The sequence below is a fragment of the Cherax quadricarinatus genome, chromosome 62, assembly GCF_038502225.1.
Source record: "Cherax quadricarinatus isolate ZL_2023a chromosome 62, ASM3850222v1, whole genome shotgun sequence".
In the NCBI taxonomy this organism is placed as follows: Eukaryota; Metazoa; Arthropoda; class Malacostraca; order Decapoda; family Parastacidae; genus Cherax; species Cherax quadricarinatus.
In genome coordinates this window covers 21,203,676-21,227,421 of record NC_091353.1, presented here as the reverse complement: position 1 = coordinate 21,227,421, position 23,746 = coordinate 21,203,676, and the positions used below count along the sequence as shown (strand labels likewise).

The 23,746-nt window shown below is 40.4% G+C and overlaps 1 protein-coding gene across 4 annotated transcripts in view; it reads left to right on the top strand.

Moving 5' to 3' along the window:
- Nucleotides 1-4,077: 4,077 nt before the first annotated feature.
- Nucleotides 4,078-23,746, top strand: part of LOC128686094 (uncharacterized) — a 233,378-nt gene continuing 213,709 nt past the window's right edge. Inside the window, exons 1-2 of one of the 4 annotated variants that reach the window (XM_070098496.1) lie at nt 4,078-4,392; nt 20,020-22,518. In XM_070098496.1, coding sequence (XP_069954597.1) covers nt 20,108-22,518 — 2,411 coding nt within the window. In that variant the 5' untranslated portion in view covers nt 4,078-4,392; nt 20,020-20,107. Of the gene's footprint in view, nt 4,393-6,322; nt 6,415-9,669; nt 9,913-20,019; nt 22,519-23,746 lie in introns of those variants that run through there. The other 3 variants (XM_070098492.1, XM_070098495.1, XM_070098494.1) reach the window with 3 other exon arrangements.

The following is a 23,746-nucleotide window of genomic DNA, read 5'->3' as shown; positions in this document are numbered from 1 at the left end:
ATGCCCAAAACTCATCATTTGACAATTTTGATAGTTTCAAATATCCATAAAAATGTAATGCATGGGGGGGGGGTACAAGATACCTTAAATTGTATTAGGGAAACTTTCTGGATTCCACAAGGACGACAAAGTGCAAAAAGGGTTATTAAATTTTGTGTAATATGTCGCCGTGTGGATGCCAGATCCTATATGTACCCAGGTCCTCCACCATTGCCAAAGGAGCGTGTACAATTAGTGAAACCATTTGATGTAACAGGTGTAGACTATAGTGATCCAATAATTTTAACAGGTACTTCAGATGGTGTTCCACTGAAATTGTATGTATGCTTGTTCACTTGTACTGCTACTAGGGCAGTTCATTTAGAAGTGGCTCAGGACTTGTCTGCAGAACAGTTCGTACAGCTGTTTCAGAAGTTTGCAGCTAGGAGATCCTGCCCAAAATTGATGATTTCAGATAATGCCACCAATTTTGTAGTGGGTGCTCAATACTTGATGGAATTAAATAAAAGTAATAATGTACAATCTCTGTTAACCCAGCGAAAGACTGATAGACACAGTGAAGAGGTGTCTCCTCGTAAAGTACTACACCGGAAGAGAATTAATTTGGAAGAATTTCGTGGAGTGTTAGTGGAGGCGGAGAATCAGATAAATAATAGTCCTCTCTCGTACATGGTGATACACCTGATGCAGATGTATTAACACCTTCTCACCTAATATGTGGACGGAAATTGGAAGCTGCCCCTGTCTATAGAGATAATCCGGAAGAAAGTGATGGAGATTACAATGATGCAGCAGTGTTGTGTAATAAATTTAAAATGTTAAATAAAGTAATTAATCATTGGTTTACTGTGTGGTGTAAAGAGTATCTTCTAACACTACGTGAACACATTTATGGCGCAACAGAGGCAGTAAATCAACAGAACATTCAACCAGGTGACATTGTGTTAATTGATACTGAACAACATCGAACATTGTGGCCTCTGGGCAAAGTACATTGTACCCAGATGCACAAGGTGATATCCAGAATGTTCAAGAAAGTTTACATACGATTAATAAATTGATATTTTGAAATTAAATGGTATTCAATCAAATGTAAATGAAAATCTAAGGGAAAGTGACACGAGTGATATTGAAGACAGTGTTGACCAAGTGATGCAAGGTGAAATTGTGGTAAGACCTACTAGGAGAACAGCCACTCAAGCCAGAACTGCCTGGAATCATCTCCTAGAGGAAGGAGCAATTTAAGTCATTTAGCAATGAACTCTGCCTGGCTGCAGTACTCATCTAATTGTACTCACCTAATTATGGTTGCAGGGGTCGAGACTCAGCTCCTGGCCCTGCTTCTTCACTGATCACTACTAGGTCCTCTCTCTCTCTCTCTCTCTCTCTCTCTCTCTCTCTGTGCAGTGTGGAAAATATTGTGTATTTTCCGAAATTATAGTGTATTTTAGCACGTAAGTTAATGAAATACATTGTTGTTGGTTAAAAGTAACTTGGGAATTAAAAAGGGAACCAGCAGGGACGTAGCATCAGCTGGGGGAGGGACAGCATATTGTAATTGGAGGAACAAGACAAAAGTGAAATGTGAAGAACTTCTCCCATAGCTCTTGAGGTTAAATGTGGGTTAAGCCTCTCAGATAGGAGTAAGAAGAATTATTGTTACAGTCCTGCAGGATGTGTGGAAAATTACATTTACCTGGATGTATCTCATTAGATACATACCAGTAAATGGTAACAAAGATAATTATTATTTATCAAAGTTACAGAGACAAATATGAATTTTTAGGACACCTAGGTTGAAAAAAATGTCCCCCTTCGATACCTACCATAATCTGTCTCTCCACAAGTTGCTCTAGACCTATTAATTGCAAACGAAATATACATTACCAGGAATTCTGGTAAAATTTAATATAAATTTGTGGACTGTATATTAAAATTAATAAATGATTACATATACACATTTATATAACAGAAGGAGAATTTATAATCATAACACTCACCAATTTGTCTGGAGATTACTGTGTGTCATGTACAGAACCCCCCCCCCCTCTAACCAAATTTATGATAACACCGGCCAGAATTACAAACATAATTTAGATAGCTTATCTGAGGTTCCTGGAGCTGTCTTGTACATCTGTTTAATGCTCAAGTTATGCAGGAATGCACATCCAACAATTTCGGCCAATTTAAGGCCAAAATAACCCCTAGAGTGAGGAAAATTATACACATTACATTAACGTGTTTGTAACACATTCAAAAAACAATGACAACTCTCCCCTGCTCGTCAGCGCAGGCGCAGAGCTTCCCTCTCGATTCTCTTATTTAAAATGCACTCAACAGAACAATAGTAACGTATTAATCAGGTTTATTTACACAGCATAAATTTTGGGAAATTATTTTCTACAGGATGTGAGAAACCAACGACTTGGCAGAACTTAGAAACTAGATGTTAAAAGGAGATAATAAGAAGCCGTCAACACCCACAGCTAAGCTTACTGCACTTTATGTGTTGAACTTTTGGCTAGTTAGTTTCCTCATATCTAGGCAGGAGTTGTGGGTGACTTAAGCTGCACTAAGCGACCTCTAGACAAATTTGGTGAGTGTTGGTAACATATAAATATTTTCTCATATGATATATAAATGCATGTATTCCTTCTTTCTTTCAATATACAGTCCACATAATTTTAATGTAACTATTATTACCAGAATTATTGGTTGTGTTTATTAAATTTGAAGTTAATATTTATAGGTGCAGAGTAGGTGTGTATGAGGGTGGTGGGTGTTGAAGGGAGACATTCTCCTGGTGACCGAGGCTGTCCCAAAATATTCCTACATGCCTCAGAGTTGTAACAGTTGGTAAGATACAGTTATCTTCGTTGCTTTCATTAAATTACTGGTATGAATATAATGAGGTTCATGCAGGTAATTAAATTTCTCACACCAGGCCTCATGGTGGATCAGGGCCTCATGGTGGATCAGGGTCTCATGGTGGATCAGGGCCTCATGGTGGATCAGATCCTCATGGTGGATCAGGGCATCATGGTGGATCAGGGCCTCATGGTGGATCAGGGCCTCATGGTGGATCAGGGCCTCATGGTGGATCAGGGCCTCATGGTGGATCAGGGTCTCATGGTGGATCAGGGCCTCATGGTATGGTGGATCAGGGCCTCATGGTGGATCAGGGCCTCATAGTGGATCAGGGCGCCTCATGGTGGATCAGGGCCTCATGGTGGATCAGGGTCTCATGGTGGATCAGGGCCTCATGGTGGATCAGGGCCTCATGGTGGATCAGGGCCTCATGGTGGATCAGGGCCTCATATGGATCAGGGATCAGCCCTGCTGGTCAGGTACTGACTTTTGGTAACTGTATTTGTGTATACAGGGCCTCATGGTGGATCAGGGCCTCATGGTGGATCAGGGTCTCATGGTGGATCAGGGCCTCATGGTGGATCAGGGCCTCATGGTGGATCAGGGTCTCATGGTGGATCAGGGCCTCATGGTGGATCAGGGCCTCATGGTGGATCAGGGTCTCATGGTGGATCAGGGTCTCATGGTGGATCAGGGCCTCATGGTGGATCAGGGCCTCATGGTGGATCAGGGCCTCATGGTGGATCAGATGCTCATGGTGGATCAGGGCCTCATGGTGGATCAGGGCCTCATGGTGGATCAGGGCCTCATGGCGGATCAGGGCCTCATGGTGGATCAGGGCCGTATGGTGGATCAGGGCCGTATGGTGGATCAGGGCCTCATGGTGGATCAGGGCCTCATGGTGGATCAGGGCCTCATGGTGGATCAGGGCCTCATGGTGGATCAGGGCCTCATGGTGGATCAGGGCCTCATGGTGGATCAGGGCCTCATGGTGGATCAGGGCCTCATATGGATCAGGGATCAGCCCTGCTGGTCAGGTACTGACTTTTGGTAACTGTATTTGTGTATACATGAAAGTACTTACTTATTACACTCACTTTTAAATTTGCTGACTAATGCATATGTAATGTTAGTGTCAGGGAAGTACACAGTGTGGTAGAGGAGGTGCGAGGCAGCACGACCTCACAGTCGTGTTGCTGCACATGTTAGTGTCAGGGAAGTACACAGTGTGGTAGAGGAGGTGCGAGGCAGCACGACCTCACAGTCGTGTTGCTGCTCATGTTAGTGTCAGGGAGTACACAGTGTGGTAGAGGAGGTGCGAGGCAGCACGACCTCACAGTCGTGTTGCTGCTCATGTTAGTGTCAGGGAGTACACAGTGTGGTAGAGGAGGTGCGAGGCAGCACAACCTGACAGTCGTGTTGCTGCACATGGTAGTGACAGACTCTCTGCTCTCTGTAACTCACTTGGTAAATACTTTATACCACAAAGGATCAACTTACATATTAAGTAACTCTGCTCTGAAGGTAAGATAATGTTGTCCTTGTAATATGCTGTTAACACATGTTAGTTAATAGTTAATATTAACTCCTCTGAGGCAACAATGTGTCACTGAGTTATTTCAACCTCTGATATATGAATGTTTAGATAAGGAGAGCTACTCAGTGTTACCCTCTCTATTTTAATAATAATAATAATAATAATAATAATAATAATAATAATAATAATAATAATAATAATAATAATTAAAACGCATGTTTGTCTTTACATGAAATTTCTACCTTACAGTCACTTCAGGAAAAATCTGTCAGGATCATTCCTTAATTATTTGTTAACAGTCTATACACATACTACGACCTTTATGATGATTATCATACACAGTTATGAATTAAAATTGGAACCTGGCAACTCATTTTGTAAAATATGTGGGATATTTCTCACGTGTGTTTGTGTGAGTATGTGTGTGTGTTTCTGTGTGCGTGTGTGTGTGTACTCACGTAATTGTACTCACCTAATTGTGGTTGCATGGGTCGAGACTCAGCTCCTGGCCCCGCCTCTTCACTGATCGCTACTAGGTCCTCTCCCTCTCTGCTTCCTGAGCCTTGTCATACCTCTTCTTAAAACTATGTATGGTTCCTGCCTCCACTACTTCACTTGCTAGGCTATTCCGCTTCCTGACGACTCTATGACTGAAGAAATACTTCCTAACGTCCCTGTGATTCGTCTGAGTCTTCAGCTTCCAGTTGTGACCCCTTGTTCCTGTGTCCCCTCTCTGGAACATCCTATCTCTGTCCACCTTGTCTATTCCCCGCAGTATCTTGTATGTCGTTATCATGTCTCCCCTGACCCTTCTGTCCTCCAGTGTCGTCAGTCCGATTTCCCTCAACCTTTCCTTGTACGACATTCCCCTGAGCTCTGGGACTAGCCTTGTTGCAAACCTTTGTACTTTCTCTAACTTCTTGACGTGCCTGACCAGATGTGGGTTCCAGACTGGTGCTGCATACTCCAGTATGGGCCTAACATACACAGTGTACAGTGTCTTGAACGATTCCTTATTAAGGTATCGGAACGCTATTCTCAGGTTTGCCAGGCGCCCGTATGCTGCAGCAGTTATTTGGTTGATGTGTGCCTCCGGTGACGTGCTCGGTGTTATGGTCACCCCAAGGTCTTTCTCCCTGAGTGAGGTCTGTAGTCTTTGTCCACCTAGCCTATACTCTGTCTGCGGTCTTCTTTGCCCCTCCCCAATCTTCATGACTTTGCATTTGGCAGGGTTGAATTCGAGAAGCCAGTTTCTGGATCACATGTCCAGCCTGTCCAGGTCTCTTTGCAGTCCTGCCTCATCCTCATCCGATTTAATTCTTCTCATCAGCTTCACATCATCTGCGAATAGGGACACTTCAGAGTCTATTCCTTCCATCATGTCGTTCACATATATCAAAAATAGCACTGGTCCTAGAACTGACCCCTGTGGGACCCTGCTCGTCACAGGCGCCCACTGTGATACCTCTTCACGTACCATGACTCGTTGTTGCCTCCCTGTCAGGTATTCCCTGATCCATTGCAGTGCCCTCCCTGTTATATGCGCCTGATCCTCCAGCTTCTGCACTAATCTCTTATGGGGAACTGTGTCAAAGGCCTTCCTGCAGTCTAGGAAAACGCAATCAACCCACCCCTCTCTCTCGTGTCGTACTTCTGTTACCTTGTCATAAAACTCCAGAAGGTTTGTGACACAGGATTTGCCTTCCATGAACCCATGCTGGCTTTCACTTATAATCTTGTTCCATTCCAGGTGTTCCACCACTCTCCTCCTGATAATCTTCTCCATGACTTTGCACACAAAACATGTCAGAGACACAGGTCTGTAGTTTAGTGCCTTATTTCTGTTTCCTTTCTTAAATATGAGGACTACATTTGCTGTCTTCCATTTCTCAGGTAGTTGCCCAGTTTCAAGGGATGTGTTGAAGATTGTGGTTAGGGGCACGCACAGCATCTCTGCTCCTTCTCTAAGGACCCATGGGGAGATGTTGTCTGCTCCCATCGCCTTTGAGGTATCAAGGTCACTTAGCAGCTTCTGCACCTCCTCCTCGGTTGTGCATACGTCATCCAACACTTGTTGGTATATTCCCTCTTGATGTTCCCTTCTGTGCTGTCTTCCCAGAGCCCTTCCTGTCTCTATTGTAAAAACTTTCTTAAATCTCCTGTTCAGCTCCTCACATACCTCCTGATCATTTCTTGTGAGTTCTCCACCTTCTGTCCTCAGTCTGATCACCTGGTCTTTGACTGTTGTCTTCCTCCTGATGTGGCTATACAACAGTTTCGGGTCAGTCTTGATTTTCGATGCTATGTTATTTTCATACTGTCGCTGGGCCTCCCTCCTTACCTGTGCATACTCATTCCTGGCTCTGCGACTGATCTCCCTATTTTCGTGTGTTCTCTGCCTTCTGTACTTTTTCCATTCTCTATTGCACTTTGTTTTTGCCTCCTTACATCGTCGGGTAAACCAGTGGCTCGTTCTGGTCTTCCCATTGTTACTGTTGCCCTTGGGAATAAACCTTTCCACTGCCTCCTTGCATTTTGTTGTTACATATTCCATCATTTCATTTACTGGCTTTCCTGCCAGTTCTCTGTCCCACGGAACCTCCTGCAGGAAGTTCCTCAAACCTATGTAGTCCCCTCTTTTATAGTCTGGCTTTTCCCATTCAACTCCTGTTACTCGCTCCACTTGCAACTCTACTATGTATTCGAAGCACAGAACCATGTGGTCGCTAGCTCCTAGGGGACTCTCATACGTGATGTCCTCAATGTCTGAACTGCCCAGGGTGAACACAAGGTCCAATCTTGCTGGTTCATCCTCCCCTCCCACTCTGGTAGTGTCCTTAACATGTTGGTGCATGAGGTTTTCCAGCACCACATCCAACATCTTGGCTCTCCATGTTTTGGGACCCCCATGTGGCTCCAGGTTTTCCCAGTCAATCTCCCTGTGGTTGAAATCCCCCATAACCATCAACTTTGCTCTGCTGGAGTGAGCTCTTCTTGCCACCTCAGCAAGTTTGTCCACCATTGCTCTGTTGCTCTCTTCATATTCCTCTCTTGGTCTCCTGCAGTTCTGTGGTGGATTATACATCACTGCAATGACCACCTTGTGCTCCCCAGACTGAAGTGTACCTACTATGTAGTCCCTTTCTCCTGTCTCGTCTATGCCTCCCATTTTCTCGAATTTCCATCTGTTTTTTACGAGCAGATCAACCTCTCCTCCCCCTCTGCTCCTTCCATCTTTCCTCATGATCTGGTATCCTGGTGGGAAGATTGCATCTGTTATTGTCTCCGTGAGTTTTGTTTCTGTAACTGCTATGATGTCTGGGGACTTCTCATTGATTCTTTCTTGCCATTCCTCATATTTATTCGTTAATCCATCCGCATTTGTGTACCAAACCTTCAACTTCTGTTCTAATACTGTAACTGTGGTCCTGGGGGAATACTGGGGTTGGGAGAGCAGGAGCCCTGGTGGGGGCCTGTGGGGGGTTGCAGTGGAGGTGGAGGAAGAGCTCCCATAGGGGGTTGCTATAGGGGTAGGGTTCGTGGTGCGTGGGGTGGGAACATAGGGATCGGTGTGTGATGGTTGGTTTGGATTGTTCAGTTGCCTTGGGGGTGTCGTGGCTGGAGTCCTTCTGCAGGTGTTTCTGGGGGGTGTGCTTGTCCTTCCACTTGTTCCTGGGTTTTCCACTCTAGTATAACATGTGGTACTTCACACTTCACTAGCAGCTCATCTCCCTTAATAAATATTATTAATTTACATATGATGATGAGCTCTCCTGAGGTAGTATTAGATGGCTCCTTAACTACCAGTGATGTAGAAGCCTAGTGCTCATAATACGAGTCTACTACTACCACAATAAGGTGATTTATACGTCACTTTAGGCAGTGGAGTGTGATCGTCTTGGTTCCTGTCTCTTGGTCATTGTCGTAGAGTGCTGGTATCTTAGCACAGTTCTTGTCAATTATTTACACTCACTGTCATCCACTCTCAATATATATCATCCACACAACCTTCTAATATTTTCACTTTCCTCTGTGGTGTCACCAGTTGTCCTGGTGAACACTTTAAACCTTTATTATGGAGCTTGTTCCAGGAAAAACACCAGAAATACCGAGAATTCTGGTTACTTTCCCTTTGATTTCTTTATTTTAGTATATATTTTTTTCTTGTCTTTCTCTTTATTTTATGAATTATTTTATTATTCATTAACTCACTTATGTCTCTCCCTTTGGTCATACTTTGTTTGAATTTGCAGTTATGTTGGCTGGTGGCAACGCAGTAGGCCTCTCTTCTGATTTCACTTTTAAATTGATAAATTGTTAAATTGCCCTAACTTGTCTTTTCTGCTTTAGGGCAGCATATATATCACTTCACTTATATATTACTTCACTGACCCTGACACTTTCCATGATCCCTCCAGGAACCTTGGATAGGCCAGAAACCAAACCATGAACACTATGTGATGCTGTTACTCCTGCCAATGTGACATTAAAATAGACCGTCAAATCAATTCAGAGGTCACTAGAACGCTACAGAAAGATCTGAATAGACTTATGCAGTCGTCGGAGAAGTGGCAAATGAAGTTTAATGTAGACAAATGTAAAGTTCTAACTGTGGGAAAAGATAATAACCATGACACTTATAAAGTGAATAATGTACATATTATTCATTCTGAATGCAAAAAATATCAAAGAGGTCTGGTTAGTAGTAGTCAGATTATACTTCAGCTTTATTCGTCCTTGGTTATGCATCGTTTACATTATGTCTCTCAATTCTGGTCATCGTCTTACAGAATGGACATAAATGTGGCGGGAAACATGTAGAGAAGGATGACAAAGTCGACTCCATGTAACAGAAATCTATCTACAAGCACAGACTGAGGGCACTGAATCTACACTCTCTGGAGAGACGTAGAATGAGAGACATAACAGGTTTATCAGTAAGAGACAGGAATACATAAAGAGGATATATTTATAATGTGTTAAACCGTCTGACCAAGACGGGACTCGCAGCAATGTGTTCAAGATAGAAAAAAAATAGATTTAGAAAAGTTATAAGAAGGTGTCTGTGGGTTATAACTGGTTAGGATAGTGATCCATATCCAGTCATTTATAGAATCCAGGCTAGAAACCTGCCATCTCATTTGTGTACTATCAGGAAGCTTTTCTGCTACTACTGTACTGATCGTTTGTAGCTGGTCAGCCAGAGCGACTGTCACCCTGGCTAGATTATAAGACTGTTCACATAGCGTGTGAAGTGGTCGATGAAGGCGGTGTGTCACTTTCCTCTGGTTGACAGTTATCAGCTGTGACAGTTATCAGCCATGACCGTTATCAGCTGTGAGAGTTATCAGCCATGACCGTTATCTGCTGTGACAGTTGTCAACTGGGACAGTATTGTGGTCACCGCCTACATTTCCAGCATTTCAAGTGACGGGGATCACAGTCACCTCCTGGTTGATCACCTAGGCACCTGGGAGAGTCTTAGCTCCGGGACCCACTGTTTCCTGGTGGGTACTGTCGTGAACTTATCACAGGATGGAGCCAAGTGTTTGTCGTAACAGAGGAAACATTTGGGGTGTGTGGAGGGGAAACAGGTGGAGTGGACTTCCTCCACCTACTTTTCGTCCTCCTCTTTCCTTTGTCACTCTTTGTAGCAACTGTTAATACACTCAATGTCGTGTTGTCATTTGTGTAGTACTTTCCGACAGCTGGCGTCGTAAGTGGTGACGCTCTGGATAAGGACTTGTCAGGTGGTTGCTTAACATGCTTAGTGTTAGTTTGTATGTTAGTTTTCATTATTATTTTATTATTATTTTTTATTATCACACTGGCCGATTCCCACCAAGGCAGGGTGGCCCGAAAAAGAAAAACTTTCACCATCATTCGCTCCATCACTGTCTTGCCAGAAGGGTGCTTTACACTACAGTTTTTAAACTGCAACATTAACACCCCTCCTTCAGAGTGCAGGCACTGTACTTCCCATCTCCAGGACTCAAGTCCGGCCTGTCGGTTTCCCTGAATCCCTTCATAAATGTTACTTTGCTCACACTCCAACAGCACGTCAAGTATTAAAAACCATTTGTCTCCATTCACTCCTATCAAACACGCTCACGCATGCCTGCTGGAAGTCCAAGCCCCTCGCACACAAAACCTCTTTTACCCCCTCCCTCCAACCCTTCCTAGGCCGACCCCTACCCCGCCTTCCTTCCACTACAGACTGATACACTCTTGAAGTCATTCTGTTTCGCTCCATTCTCTCTACATGTCCGAACCACCTCAACAACCCTTCCTCAGCCCTCTGGACAACAGTTTTGGTAATCCCGCACCTCCTCCTAACTTCCAAACTACGAATTCTCTGCATTATATTCACACCACACATTGCCCTCAGACATGACATCTCCACTGCCTCCAGCCTTCTCCTCGCTGCAACATTCATCACCCACGCTTCACACCCATATAAGAGCGTTGGTAAAACTATACTCTCATACATTCCCCTCTTTGCCTCCAAGGACAAAGTTCTTTGTCTCCACAGACTCCTAAGTGCACCACTCACTCTTTTTCCCTCATCAATTCTATGATTCACCTCATCTTTCATAGACCCATCCGCTGACACGTCCACTCCCAAATATCTGAATACGTTCACCTCCTCCATACTCTCTCCCTCCAATCTGACATTCAATCTTTCATCACCTAATCTTTTTGTTATCCTCATAACCTTACTCTTTCCTGTATTCACCTTTAATTTTCTTCTTTTGCACACCCTACCAAATTCATCCACCAATCTCTGCAGCTTCTCTTCAGAATCTCCCAAGAGCACAGTGTCATCAGCAAAGAGCAGCTGTGACAACTCCCACTTTGTGTGTGATTCTTTATCTTTTAACTCCACGCCTCTTGCCAAGACCCTCGCATTTACTTCTCTTACAACCCCATCTATAAATATATTAAACAACCACGGTGACATCACACATCCTTGTCTAAGGCCTACTTTTACTGGGAAAAAATTTCCCTCTTTCCTACATACTCTAACTTGAGCCTCACTATCCTCGTAAAAACTCTTCACTGCTTTCAGTAACCTACCTCCTACACCATACACTTGCAACATCTGCCACATTGCCCCCCTATCCACCCTGTCATACGCCTTTTCCAAATCCATAAATGCCACAAAGACCTCTTTAGCCTTATCTAAATACTGTTCACTTATATGTTTCACTGTAAACACCTGGTCCACACACCCCCTACCTTTCCTAAAGCCTCCTTGTTCATCTGCTATCCTATTCTCCGTCTTACTCTTAATTCTTTCAATTATAACTCTACCATACACTTTACCAGGTACACTCAACAGACTTATCCCCCTATAATTTTTGCACTCTCTTTTATCCCCTTTGCCTTTATACAAAGGAACTATGCATGCTCTCTGCCAATCCCTAGGTACCTTACCCTCTTCCATACATTTATTAAATAATTGCACCAACCACTCCAAAACTATATCCCCACCTGCTTTTAACATTTCTATCTTTATCCCATCAATCCCGGCTGCCTTACCCCCTTTCATTTTACCTACTGCCTCACGAACTTCCCCCACACTTACAACTGGCTCTTCCTCACTCCTACAAGATGTTATTCCTCCTTGCCCTATACACGAAATCACAGCTTCCCTATCTTCATCAACATTTAACAATTCCTCAAAATATTCCCTCCATCTTCCCAATACCTCTAACTCTCCATTTAATAACTCTCCTCTCCTATTTTTAACTGACAAATCCATTTGTTCTCTAGGCTTTCTTAACTTGTTAATCTCACTCCAAAACTTTTTCTTATTTTCAACAAAATTTGTTGATAACATCTCACCCACTCTCTCATTTGCTCTCTTTTTACATTGCTTCACCACTCTCTTAACCTCTCTCTTTTTCTCCATATACTCTTCCCTCCTTGCATCACTTCTACTTTGTAAAAACTTCTCATATGCTAACTTTTTCTCCCTTACTACTCTCTTTACATCATCATTCCACCAATCACTCCTCTTCCCTCCTGCACCCACTTTCCTGTAACCACAAACTTCTGCTGAACACTCTAACACTACATTTTTAAACCTACCCCATACCTCTTCGACCCCATTGCCCATGCTCTCATTAGCCCATCTATCCTCCAATAGCTGTTTATATCTTACCCTAACTGCCTCCTCTTTTAGTTTATAAACCTTCACCTCTCTCTTCCCTGATGCTTCTATTCTCCTTGTATCCCATCTACCTTTTACTCTCAGTGTAGCTACAACTAGAAAGTGATCTGATATATCTGTGGCCCCTCTATAAACATGTACATCCTGAAGTCTACTCAACAGTCTTTTATCTACCAATACATAATCCAACAAACTACTGTCATTTCGCCCTACATCATATCGTGTATACTTATTTATCCTCTTTTTCTTAAAATATGTATTACCTATAACTAAACCCCTTTCTATACAAAGTTCAATCAAAGGGCTCCCATTATCATTTACACCTGGCACCCCAAACTTACCTACCACACCCTCTCTAAAAGTTTCTCCTACTTTAGCATTCAGGTCCCCTACCACAATTACTCTCTCACTTGGTTCAAAGGCTCCTATACATTCACTTAACATCTCCCAAAATCTCTCTCTCTCCTCTGCATTCCTCTCTTCTCCAGGTGCATACACACTTATTATGACCCACTTCTCGCATCCAACCTTTACTTTAATCCACATAATTCTTGAATTTACACATTCATATTCTCTTTTCTCCTTCCATAACTGATCATTTAACATTACTGCTACCCCTTCCTTTGCTCTAACTCTCTCAGATACTCCAGATTTAATCCCATTTATTTCCCCCCACTGAAATTCTCCTACCCCCTTCAGCTTTGTTTCGCTTAGGGCCAGGACATCCAACTTCTTTTCATTCATAACATCAGCAATCATCTGTTTCTTGTCATCCGCACTACATCCACGCACATTTAAGCATCCCAATTTTATAAAGTTTTTCTTCTTCTCTTTTTTAGTAAATGTATACAGGAGAAGGGGTTACTAGCCCATTGCTCCCGGCATTTTAGTCGCCTCATACGACACGCATGGCTTACGGAGGAAAGATTCTTTTCCACTTCCCCATGGACAATAGAAGAAATAAAAAAGAACAAGAGCTATTTAGAAAAAGGAGAAAAACCTAGATGTATGTATATATATATATGCATGTGCGTGTCTGTGAAGTGTGACCAAAGTGTAAGTAGGAGTAGCAAGATATCCCTGTTATCTAGCGTGTTTATGAGACAGAAAAAGAAACCAGCAATCCTACCATCATGCAAAACAGTTACAGGTTTTTGTTTCACAGTCATCTGGCAGGACGGTAGTACTTCCCTGGGTGGTTGCTGTCTACCAACCTACTACCTATAGGCCACAAAAGGCTGTAGGCCTTCACTAATCTCAGCACATGTCATGTGTGGGGTTCGAAACGTGGATTGGGTAAGAACACTCACGTAGGCTGGTTAGTACGTATAATTATAACGGAAAATATGGGAAGCACAGGCCCGCCCTGCCTCTCTGCTCTCTATCTTAAAACTGACTCATTAGTGAAGCCTAGGGGTGAGAGGCGTTCAAAAACATGCTTTAGTCAGCAGCAACATGAATAACAGTCAGTGATTCACGCAGACGGTTGGTAACTGGTAACTGGTTACTGGTAACTGGTTACTGGTAACTGGTTACTGGTAACTGGTACTACTGGGAGCTGATACCACTGAGAGCTTGGCGATCCTAACATACGTCGTCCCGACATACAGCTAATACAAACTAGAGACAGCAGACATACAGCCGGGGCTGATGCTGTACAATGGTAATAAAGTACACAACAACTGAACATTGTAAAATATATAAGGAGAATATTGGAATGGAAGCTAATGTAATTTACTGTAATGAAACTGACTGTAATGAAACTGACTGTAATGAAACTGACTGTGGAAATATAAACACAAATGCAGTATAATGTGATCCTTTATTGACAACGTTTCACCCACACAGTGGGCTTTTTCAAGTCACACACGGATCTACCTGGGGTTGGAAGGTACGAGAGTATTTATAGTCATGTTCAGAATGTTGAGGTCAGGTGGAGAATGCTGCATCTGATGATCTACTGGGTGGGGTTATAGAGTCTTGGGTAGCTTGGCAGGGGTATTGGACAAGTTGTAGACCTTCTGCAGTGTTCTATGTTCTTATGTGGGATAGCGATGAAGAAGTTTCTTGGCGAGTGGTTCAGCTATGTTATAGAAGCCATTGTTCTGGTTGAAATTGTTGGTTGTAGAGATGAGCGATGATTCCAGGATTCTTCTGTATTCGAACTCAAGACTTATAGCCACAGAAGACAACACTCAATACAGAAGAATCCTGGAATCATCGCTCATCTCTACAACCAACAATTTCAACCAGAACAATGGCTTCTATAACATAGCTGAACCACTCGCCAAGAAACTTCTTCATCGCTATCCCACATAAGAACATAGAACACTGCAGAAGGTCTACAACTTGTCCAATACCCCTGCCAAGCTACCCAAGACTCTATAACCCCACCCAGTAGATCATCAGATGCAGCATTCTCCACCTGACCTCAACATTCTGAACATGACTATAAATACTCTCGTACCTTCCAACCCCAGGTAGATCCGTGTGTGACTTGAAAAAGCCCACTGTGTGGGTGAAACGTTGTCAATAAAGGATCACATTATACTGCATTTGTGTTTATATTTCCATTGTGTCGATATTTTATACCATTTATTTCCACCGAAACTGACTGTAATGAAACTGACTGTAATGAAACTGACTGTAATGAAACTTACTGTAATGAAACTGACTGTAATGACACTTACTGTAATGAAACTGACTGTAATGAAACTTACTGTAATGAAACTGACTGTAATGAAACTGACTGTAATGAAACTGACTGTAATGAAACTTACTGTAATGAAACTGACTGTAATGAAACTGACTGTAATGAAACTGACTGTAATGAAACTTACTGTAATGAAACTGACTGTAATGAAACTGACTGTAATGAAACTGACTGTAATGAAACTGACTGTAATGAAACTGTAATGAAACTGACTGTAATGAAACTGACTGTAATGAAACTGACTGTAATGAAACTTACTGTAATGAAACTGACTGTAATGAAACTGACTGTAATGAAACTGACTGTAATGAAACTTACTGTAATTAAACTGACTGTAATGAAACTTACTGTAATGAAACTGACTGTAATGAAACTTACTGTAATGAAACTGACTGTAATGAAACTGACTGTAATGAAACTTACTGTAATGAAACTGACTGTAATGAAACTGACTGTAATGAAACTTACTGTAATGAAACTTACTGTAATGAAACTTACTGTAATGAAACTTACTGTAATGAAACTTACTGTAATGAAACTGACTGTAATGAAACTGACTGTAATGAAACTGACTGTAATGAAACTTACTGTAATGAAACTGACTGTAATGAAACTGACTGTAATGAAACTTACTGTAATGAAACTTACTGTAATGAAACTTACTGTAATGAAACTTACTGTAATGAAACTTACTGTAATGACACTTACTGTAATGAAACTGACTGTAATGAAACTTACTGTAATTAAACTGACTGTAATGAAACTTACTGTAAAGCATTACTAGGTATGAAATAGCACAACTCATAGAATGAGACTCGATATTGGGATTACACAATAGAAGTGATAAAAAACAAATTTTGATCTATCAGACTGTATTCATGTGATCTACGGATTCTGAGGAAGGATATGTACAAAGAAAGAAGTGTTTAACAGAAAAGACAGACTTGGTGCACTCAAACCTAGACTGTTAAATCTCAGAATTCGGAGAGAACATGAACACACACACACCAAAAAAAATCTTGATTATTAATAAGTTGATACTCTAATTATTCATCTATACAGGTTATTTACATTTAACCCCAACTCTGCTAGGGTGAGATTGACATATGCAGAATGGGTGTCATCTCTGGGAGAATCAAACTCTGTTGCACTGGCTAACTCATGTCATATTTGAGGCAGCTCTGAATTGGTATTTACAAATGATACTTGAGAATTTCTCAGTACCTGTCGTGTATGTAGGGAATAACAACATTCAGGTTGATCATCTGACTGAGTATCAGAGGTAGAGAGTACAGGATCAGGAGGATTGTCAGGGTCTGTCACATTAGTGTGAGTTGGAACATCATTATCATCACATACTAACTTCATGTGATCTAAATGCAATTCTTTATACTGACCAGTACTAATTTCTCTAACCTTATACTTATTGCCAGTGATATGTTCAACTACTCGATAAGGACCAACAAACTTTTGATCAAGCTGAGGCACTGCAGACGTTTTGTTAAAGTTAGTCAGCATAACTCTCGAACCTACTTTGATTTTGGTCGACTTTGCTCGAGTGTTTGTGACTCTTTTAAATTCTGCTGTTGATTTATGAAATGTTCCACGGATTCTTCTAAAAACACTTTGAGCTAAGCTGGTACGAGTTGCTATGAAATTATCAGGGTTGTAATTTGGTGTCGGGCTAGAATATAACAACTCATAAGGCAACCGTTTATCTACACCATACAATGCATAAATTGGGGTGTCACCTATAGAAACATTGTAAGCAGAATTTACGGCACACTGAACATATGGTATAACTTTATCCCAAGTTTCACTGTTGGGATTGATAGTGGCTCTCAAAACATCAAGTACTTTTTTATTGGTTCGTTCAGCTAACCCATTGCTGGCAGGATGGTGAGGAACAATGGTGGATTTAGAGATCTTGTATAAAGTACACAAATTTTCAAGAATCTCATTACAGAATTCACCTCCATTATCTGTTACTAAGGACTTAGGGGTGGTATGCCTGCAGATAATGCGTTCTTTAAACGCTTTAGCTACTGTCTCTGCAGTCTTATCTGCAATAGGAACTAACTCACAATATCTGGTGAAATGATCTACCATAACACACAGATGTTTGTTGCCTTGGAGGGAACATTGGAAATTAGTTAACAAATCTAGCGCAACTCTTCCCACGGTTCGCTAGTAGTTGGATACACTTGGATTGGATTAGGACCACTAGCATTACCTTTATGCTGCATGCAGACACTACATTTCTTAACATACTCAGAAATATCAGTTGCCATACGAGGCCAAAAGTATTTCAATCTGGCTTGTTTTACTGAACGATCCATACCAGGGTGTGCAACACCTGGTACATCATGAACTAGCTGTAAGGCTACATTCACTAGTGACTGGAATTACTAACTGGTATACTCTTCTGCTAGGAGTACCCAACTCAGCTGTTCGATACAGTAAGTCTTGGTTCATGACAAAGTCACTGATGGGTGCTGGTGGCTTCACAGTCAGAATAAGATCTTCCTGGAGCAGGAATCGAATCACACCAGATCACATGGGATCTGTTCTTTGTGCAATCTTTACATCCTCGGCAGTAAATGGAGGGTCTGCAGTTACTATACTAACATGTCACGATAAAGCATCTGCGACTACATGTGACATGTGAAGTATGTCACTACGCGTCAGGAGCCAGACAGTTGAGAAAAACTGGAGGGGACACCCTCCTAACGAGCATTCTGATGCACCTCATGTACTCGGTAGTGAAGCTGTCATCTGCGATACACAGAAACCAAAGATGAAGTTCTGCACAACCTTTAAATATGCATGAAATGGTCCAAATTTTGGCACACAGTACAGACTCATATAGTGGAATAAAAATTAAATTTTGGAGCGCACTTCCATTGAAGTTTTAAAATTAACATGTATTTTTGGACTGGTTTGAAGTATATTCTGTAAAGTGCACTTAAATATTTAGTGAATTTTGAATAAACTTTTGTTTTTTATTCTTATCGAGTAGCATATTTTTTATAATAATATTTCTAATATATCTAATAATATTTCACTTATTACAATACATGAAACTTTTTATAAGTTAAAATTTTAATGCTTAAGTTTAAAATAAAATAAGGGAGATAAGATTTTCGTTCGGATTTTTAACCCCGGAGGGTTAGCCACCCAGGATAACCCAACAAAGTCAGTGCGTCATCGAGGACTGTCTAACTTATTTCCATTGTGGTCCTTAATCTTGTCCCCTAGGATGCCACCCACACCAGTCGACTAACACCCAGGTACCTATTTGCTGCTAGGTGAACAGGACAACAGGTGTAAGGAAACGTGTCGAAATGTTTCCTCCGTGTGTGAAGCGAGAGCTCTAGCCACTGGGCCGCCGGGCATAAAAGTTATTTATGAGTTATATTAATTCATAAATTGAAATTTTTTAAGTTGTTCACCCTGTCACTTATATGTCTCTAAGTTAGGTTGTCACTGGTAATATTACTAAGTTAGGTTGTCACTGGTAATATTACTAAGTTAGGTTGTCACTGGTAATATTACTAAGTTAGGTTGTCACTGGTAATATTACTAAGTTAGGTTGTCACTGGTAATATTACTAAGTTAGGTTGTCACTGGTAATATTACTAAGTTAGGTTGTCACTGGTAATATTACTAAGTTAGGTTGTCACTGGTAATATTACTAAGTTAGGTTGTCACTGGTAATATTACTAAGTTAGGTTGTCACTGGTAATATTACTAAGTTAGGTTGTCACTGGTAATATTACTAAGTTAGGTTGTCACTGGTAATATTACTAAGTTAGGTTGTCACTGGTAATATTACTAAGTTAGGTTGTCACTGGTAATATTACTAAGTTAGGTTGTCACTGGTAATATTACTAAGTTAGGTTGTCACTGGTAATATTACTAAGTTAGGTTGTCACTGGTAATATTACTAAGTTAGGTTGTCACTGGTAATATTACTAAGTTAGGTTGTCACTGGTAATATTACTAAGTTAGGTTGTCACTGGTAATATTACTAAGTTAGGTTGTCACTGGTAATATTACTAAGTTAGGTTGTCACTGGTAATATTACTAAGTTAGGTTGTCACTGGTAATATTACTAAGTTAGGTTGTCACTGGTAATATTACTAAGTTAGGTTGTCACTGGTAATATTACTAAGTTAGGTTGTCACTGGTAATATTACTAAGTTAGGTTGTCACTGGTAATATTACTAAGTTAGGTTGTCACTGGTAATATTACTAAGTTAGGTTGTCACTGGTAATATTACTAAGTTAGGTTGTCACTGGTAATATTACTAAGTTAGGTTGTCACTGGTAATATTACTAAGTTAGGTTGTCACTGGTAATATTACTAAGTTAGGTTGTCACTGGTAATATTACTAAGTTAGGTTGTCACTGGTAATATTACTAAGTTAGGTTGTCACTGGTAATATTACTAAGTTAGGTTGTCACTGGTAATATTACTAAGTTAGGTTGTCACTGGTAATATTACTAAGTTAGGTTGTCACTGGTAATATTACTAAGTTAGGTTGTCACTGGTAATATTACTAAGTTAGGTTGTCACTGGTAATATTACTAAGTTAGGTTGTCACTGGTAATATTACTAAGTTAGGTTGTCACTGGTAATATTACTAAGTTAGGTTGTCACTGGTAATATTACTAAGTTAGGTTGTCACTGGTAATATTACTAAGTTATGTTTGTTTTTTCAGATGAGAAGAGAGAGGAAGAAGGGCATATAATAAAGAAGAGCGTCACGCGCTCTATCAACAGAATATATCGCAAGATACTTGAGGCACTATGGATATCGTATCTAAGGAAGTACTTAATGGACTGAGATTCATTATGGCTGTTAATGTCTGTGGTCGACAAGTTATGTATAATACATTCGTCTGGGGAACCCCGGGTAAACCTGCCAATGTGAGTCTCGATGATTACTTAGAAAACTTGAATCCTGGATCATCACTCAACTACTTCACTTTATCTAAAAAGAATAGAAGGTTTAATAGAACACAGGACAAGATGATCAAGAAAAGTCCAGATGGATCAGAATTTGATCTGTCACTACTCTATGTGAGCATTAGAGTTGCCTGTGAGAAAGTCGCAGCTCTCAATGACCCAAAATGGACCACTGAAAGCACAGAACTGGAATACTACATCACTGCTATAAAGAAAATGAGAAATGATGCTTCTCATGATCAACTTACAATTACCGATAAACAGGTTTTTGAAAAGACAGATAACCTTCGAGAGATGTTAGTTAACTGTGTTAAGAGTTCTGGAGAGCGGTATGAGCGAGACCAAACTGAAGTGGATAATGAAATCAAACAGGTGATTGATAATCTGGACAACATCATGAAAAAAACTATAGGAATGGAAGATTTAGAGACACATTGTCGTGATGAAATAAAAGAGCTTGTGATAGGGGAAAATAATAAAATGTTGAAGGACGTTTTCCAAAAATTTTGTTATGTAAACCCAGTGTTATTTATGGCCAAGGATTTCAGCCTTAAAGTAAATAAAATATTTGTTGATATCAAAGTCAAACTAGGAAAATACAGAGGAACAGAAAATTATGTAGACTATAGAGAGCTTCTGCAAGTTGTCGGGAACACAGCAGAGCCTCCAGCACGACCTAAAATACTTGTGCTTGAAGGTCTGGCAGGGAGTGGCAAGACAACTTTAGTGAAGTTTGTGATTGATGAATGGATAAATGGTGGTCAAGGTAATTTAAAAGACTTAGACAAATACGAACTTTTACTATGGGTACAGTGCAGAGACTCATCCATCAAGTCTTACCAGGACCTTCTGGACCAACAGATGCCAGAGGTATCTAAAAAATTTAGGAGCTTTCTGCCGAGAATAACGAAGCTTTGTAAGATTCTGATAATAATAGACGGTCTAGATGAAGTTAATGAAATCTCAGAAAATCTTGTTGAAAGCCTATTACACGAATTTCAAAATTCTCCTCACTCAACTATTCTGTGCACTTCAAGACCAGAAAAAGTTGAAATGTTCAGCTTTACGATACCTGCAGAATATGACGTAACAAACGCTGAAATACTAGGAATAGCTAAACAACAAATTCCTGAGTTTGTACGTCGAACTCACCAGGAGATAAACAAACAGACGAATAACAATCGATGCACTGACATGCTAGTAAAGGACGTGATGACGGTATCAAGTATTCACAAACACTTAACACTTCCAATGAACTTAACATTTCTCATTTATATCCTTGACAACACACCTGACAAGTTGAACATGACAGTCACTGAAACTGAACTCTACCATGAAATTCATCACATGTGTCGAAAGAAGTTAATGGAGCGATTAGTGATTAAGTATCCAAAGATCAAGGCCATGAGTGAAAGTGACTTGCAGTACAGGATCAAAGAAATTTTGAAAATGATATATATGACACAACTCGTGTGTCTCTCACATGATCAATTGACCCTTAATGAAGATACAGTATATCAATTACACTCTGTTTGTAACACTCTGGAGTTACCTTCTGATGAGGTATTTTCCACATTTCTCAGTCCTAATCCCATTTGGACCTGGCGAGGTGTTAAGGAGCAGTACTCAGCTCCCCACAAGGGAATCCAAGAGTACTACAGCGCCTTGCATATTGTAACGACGCTCAAGGATCAGCAACAGTCTTCTGTGTCTGCTCAATCATGTGATTCCACATCAGCCTCAGCTACAGTGATCACACCTGCCAGTATACGTGGAGTGTTGGAACAAACTGCAGGAACAGCCAAAGTAAACATGGTCAAACACGAGAATATGCTGAGGCATGTGGCTGGGCTGATATATCTGTTTGGTCATTTTCCTGATGATATCTCACTGGAAATTGTTGATATACTACGTGAGTCTGGGGTAAAACACAAAGAAATGTGGCTTGATCTCATTGGACGCACCAAGACTACTCAAGTTACCTCTCAGGCCATATCTCGATTAATGAATATTGGAAAAAATATAACAATTGAAGATAGAAGTGTGGGGAAGTACGCAGCTCTCCTGCCACACCACAGGCCATCCAAGATCGTTATTAATTTGACTGATGACCCTGCAGACCAGCCTCGTCTGCAGGAACTGCTGGAGGGCCTCGTCCACCATAAGTGCAGAATCCTGAAACTGTACCATCACTACTATCATGCAGACAAGACTACTTCCTCTGACAACATCCTTAAATGGATCAAGTCCAGGTGAGTTGAAAGATTATTTTTGGGTAACTAGATACAAATGGCTCACCTATCTTTAACAGTTGGGTGAACGATACAGAATTTACTGATAAATAAATATATATATATATATATATATATATATATATGTATATATATATATATATATATATATATATATATATATATATATATATATATATATATATATATATATATATATATATATATATATATATATATGCAAAACAACCACTCTGAAAGAATAGAGAAATTCCAAGCGCTTTCGCGACTACTCACATTATCAAGGAACTATGAAAGTGAAGCATCCAAGGAAGCTATATAAGGGGTCCGGCCAGCACCTCACTATCAGATCCCACAACGGTTAAACACGTGATGCGCGGCGAGCCAACTTGGATAGGTCCTTTGCACAACTCACCCCCAAACTATTCTACCCAAGAAAATTTAAAAATTATTTGTCCAGTGTATTATTAAATTCTTCCCAAATTCTATTAATTATAAATGGATCTAATTTATATAAACCAAAGGAAATATTCATATTATTGTCAAAACTGCTTTTTATGAAACAAGATTCAATTATATTCCTGTCGACCATGGACTTGCTTGATACTACTTTCTCAACTTTTTGAAAATCAATTGGATGGTTAAAATCTCTTACATGAATAAATAGAGCATTGGAATCTTGTCCAGTTCTAATGCTATATTTATGTTGTTTTAATCTTAGTTCGAGATTTTTACCAGTTTGACCGTAATAAACTTTATCGCAAATTTTACAAGGAATCTTATAGACACATCCATCAGCATTTTGGGGGGAATTCTTTATCAAAAGTTTTTTTACTGTATCATGATTTTTGAATGCAACTTTAATATTAAAATTCTTAAGAAGAGAAGGCATATCAACCAAGTTTTCATGGTAAGGAAGAACCAACATATTTTTAGTTGAATAAGGCTGGTTGCCCCTTTTTGGATTATAAAAAGTGTTTCTAGCAACTTTAAAAGATTTATCAATTACATTTCTTGGGTATTTTAAATCATTACCTATTTCATAAATTTTGGATATTTCCTCATCTATGAACTCAGGACTACAAATTCGTAAAGCTCTCAAAAACATTGATGAGAAAACAGACAGTTTGACTCTATCTTGATGCGAGGAATAATAGTGGACATAGGAACAGTTATTTGTAGGTTTTCTGTAAATTTTAAATTTGAATTCATTAATACCCTTAATAAT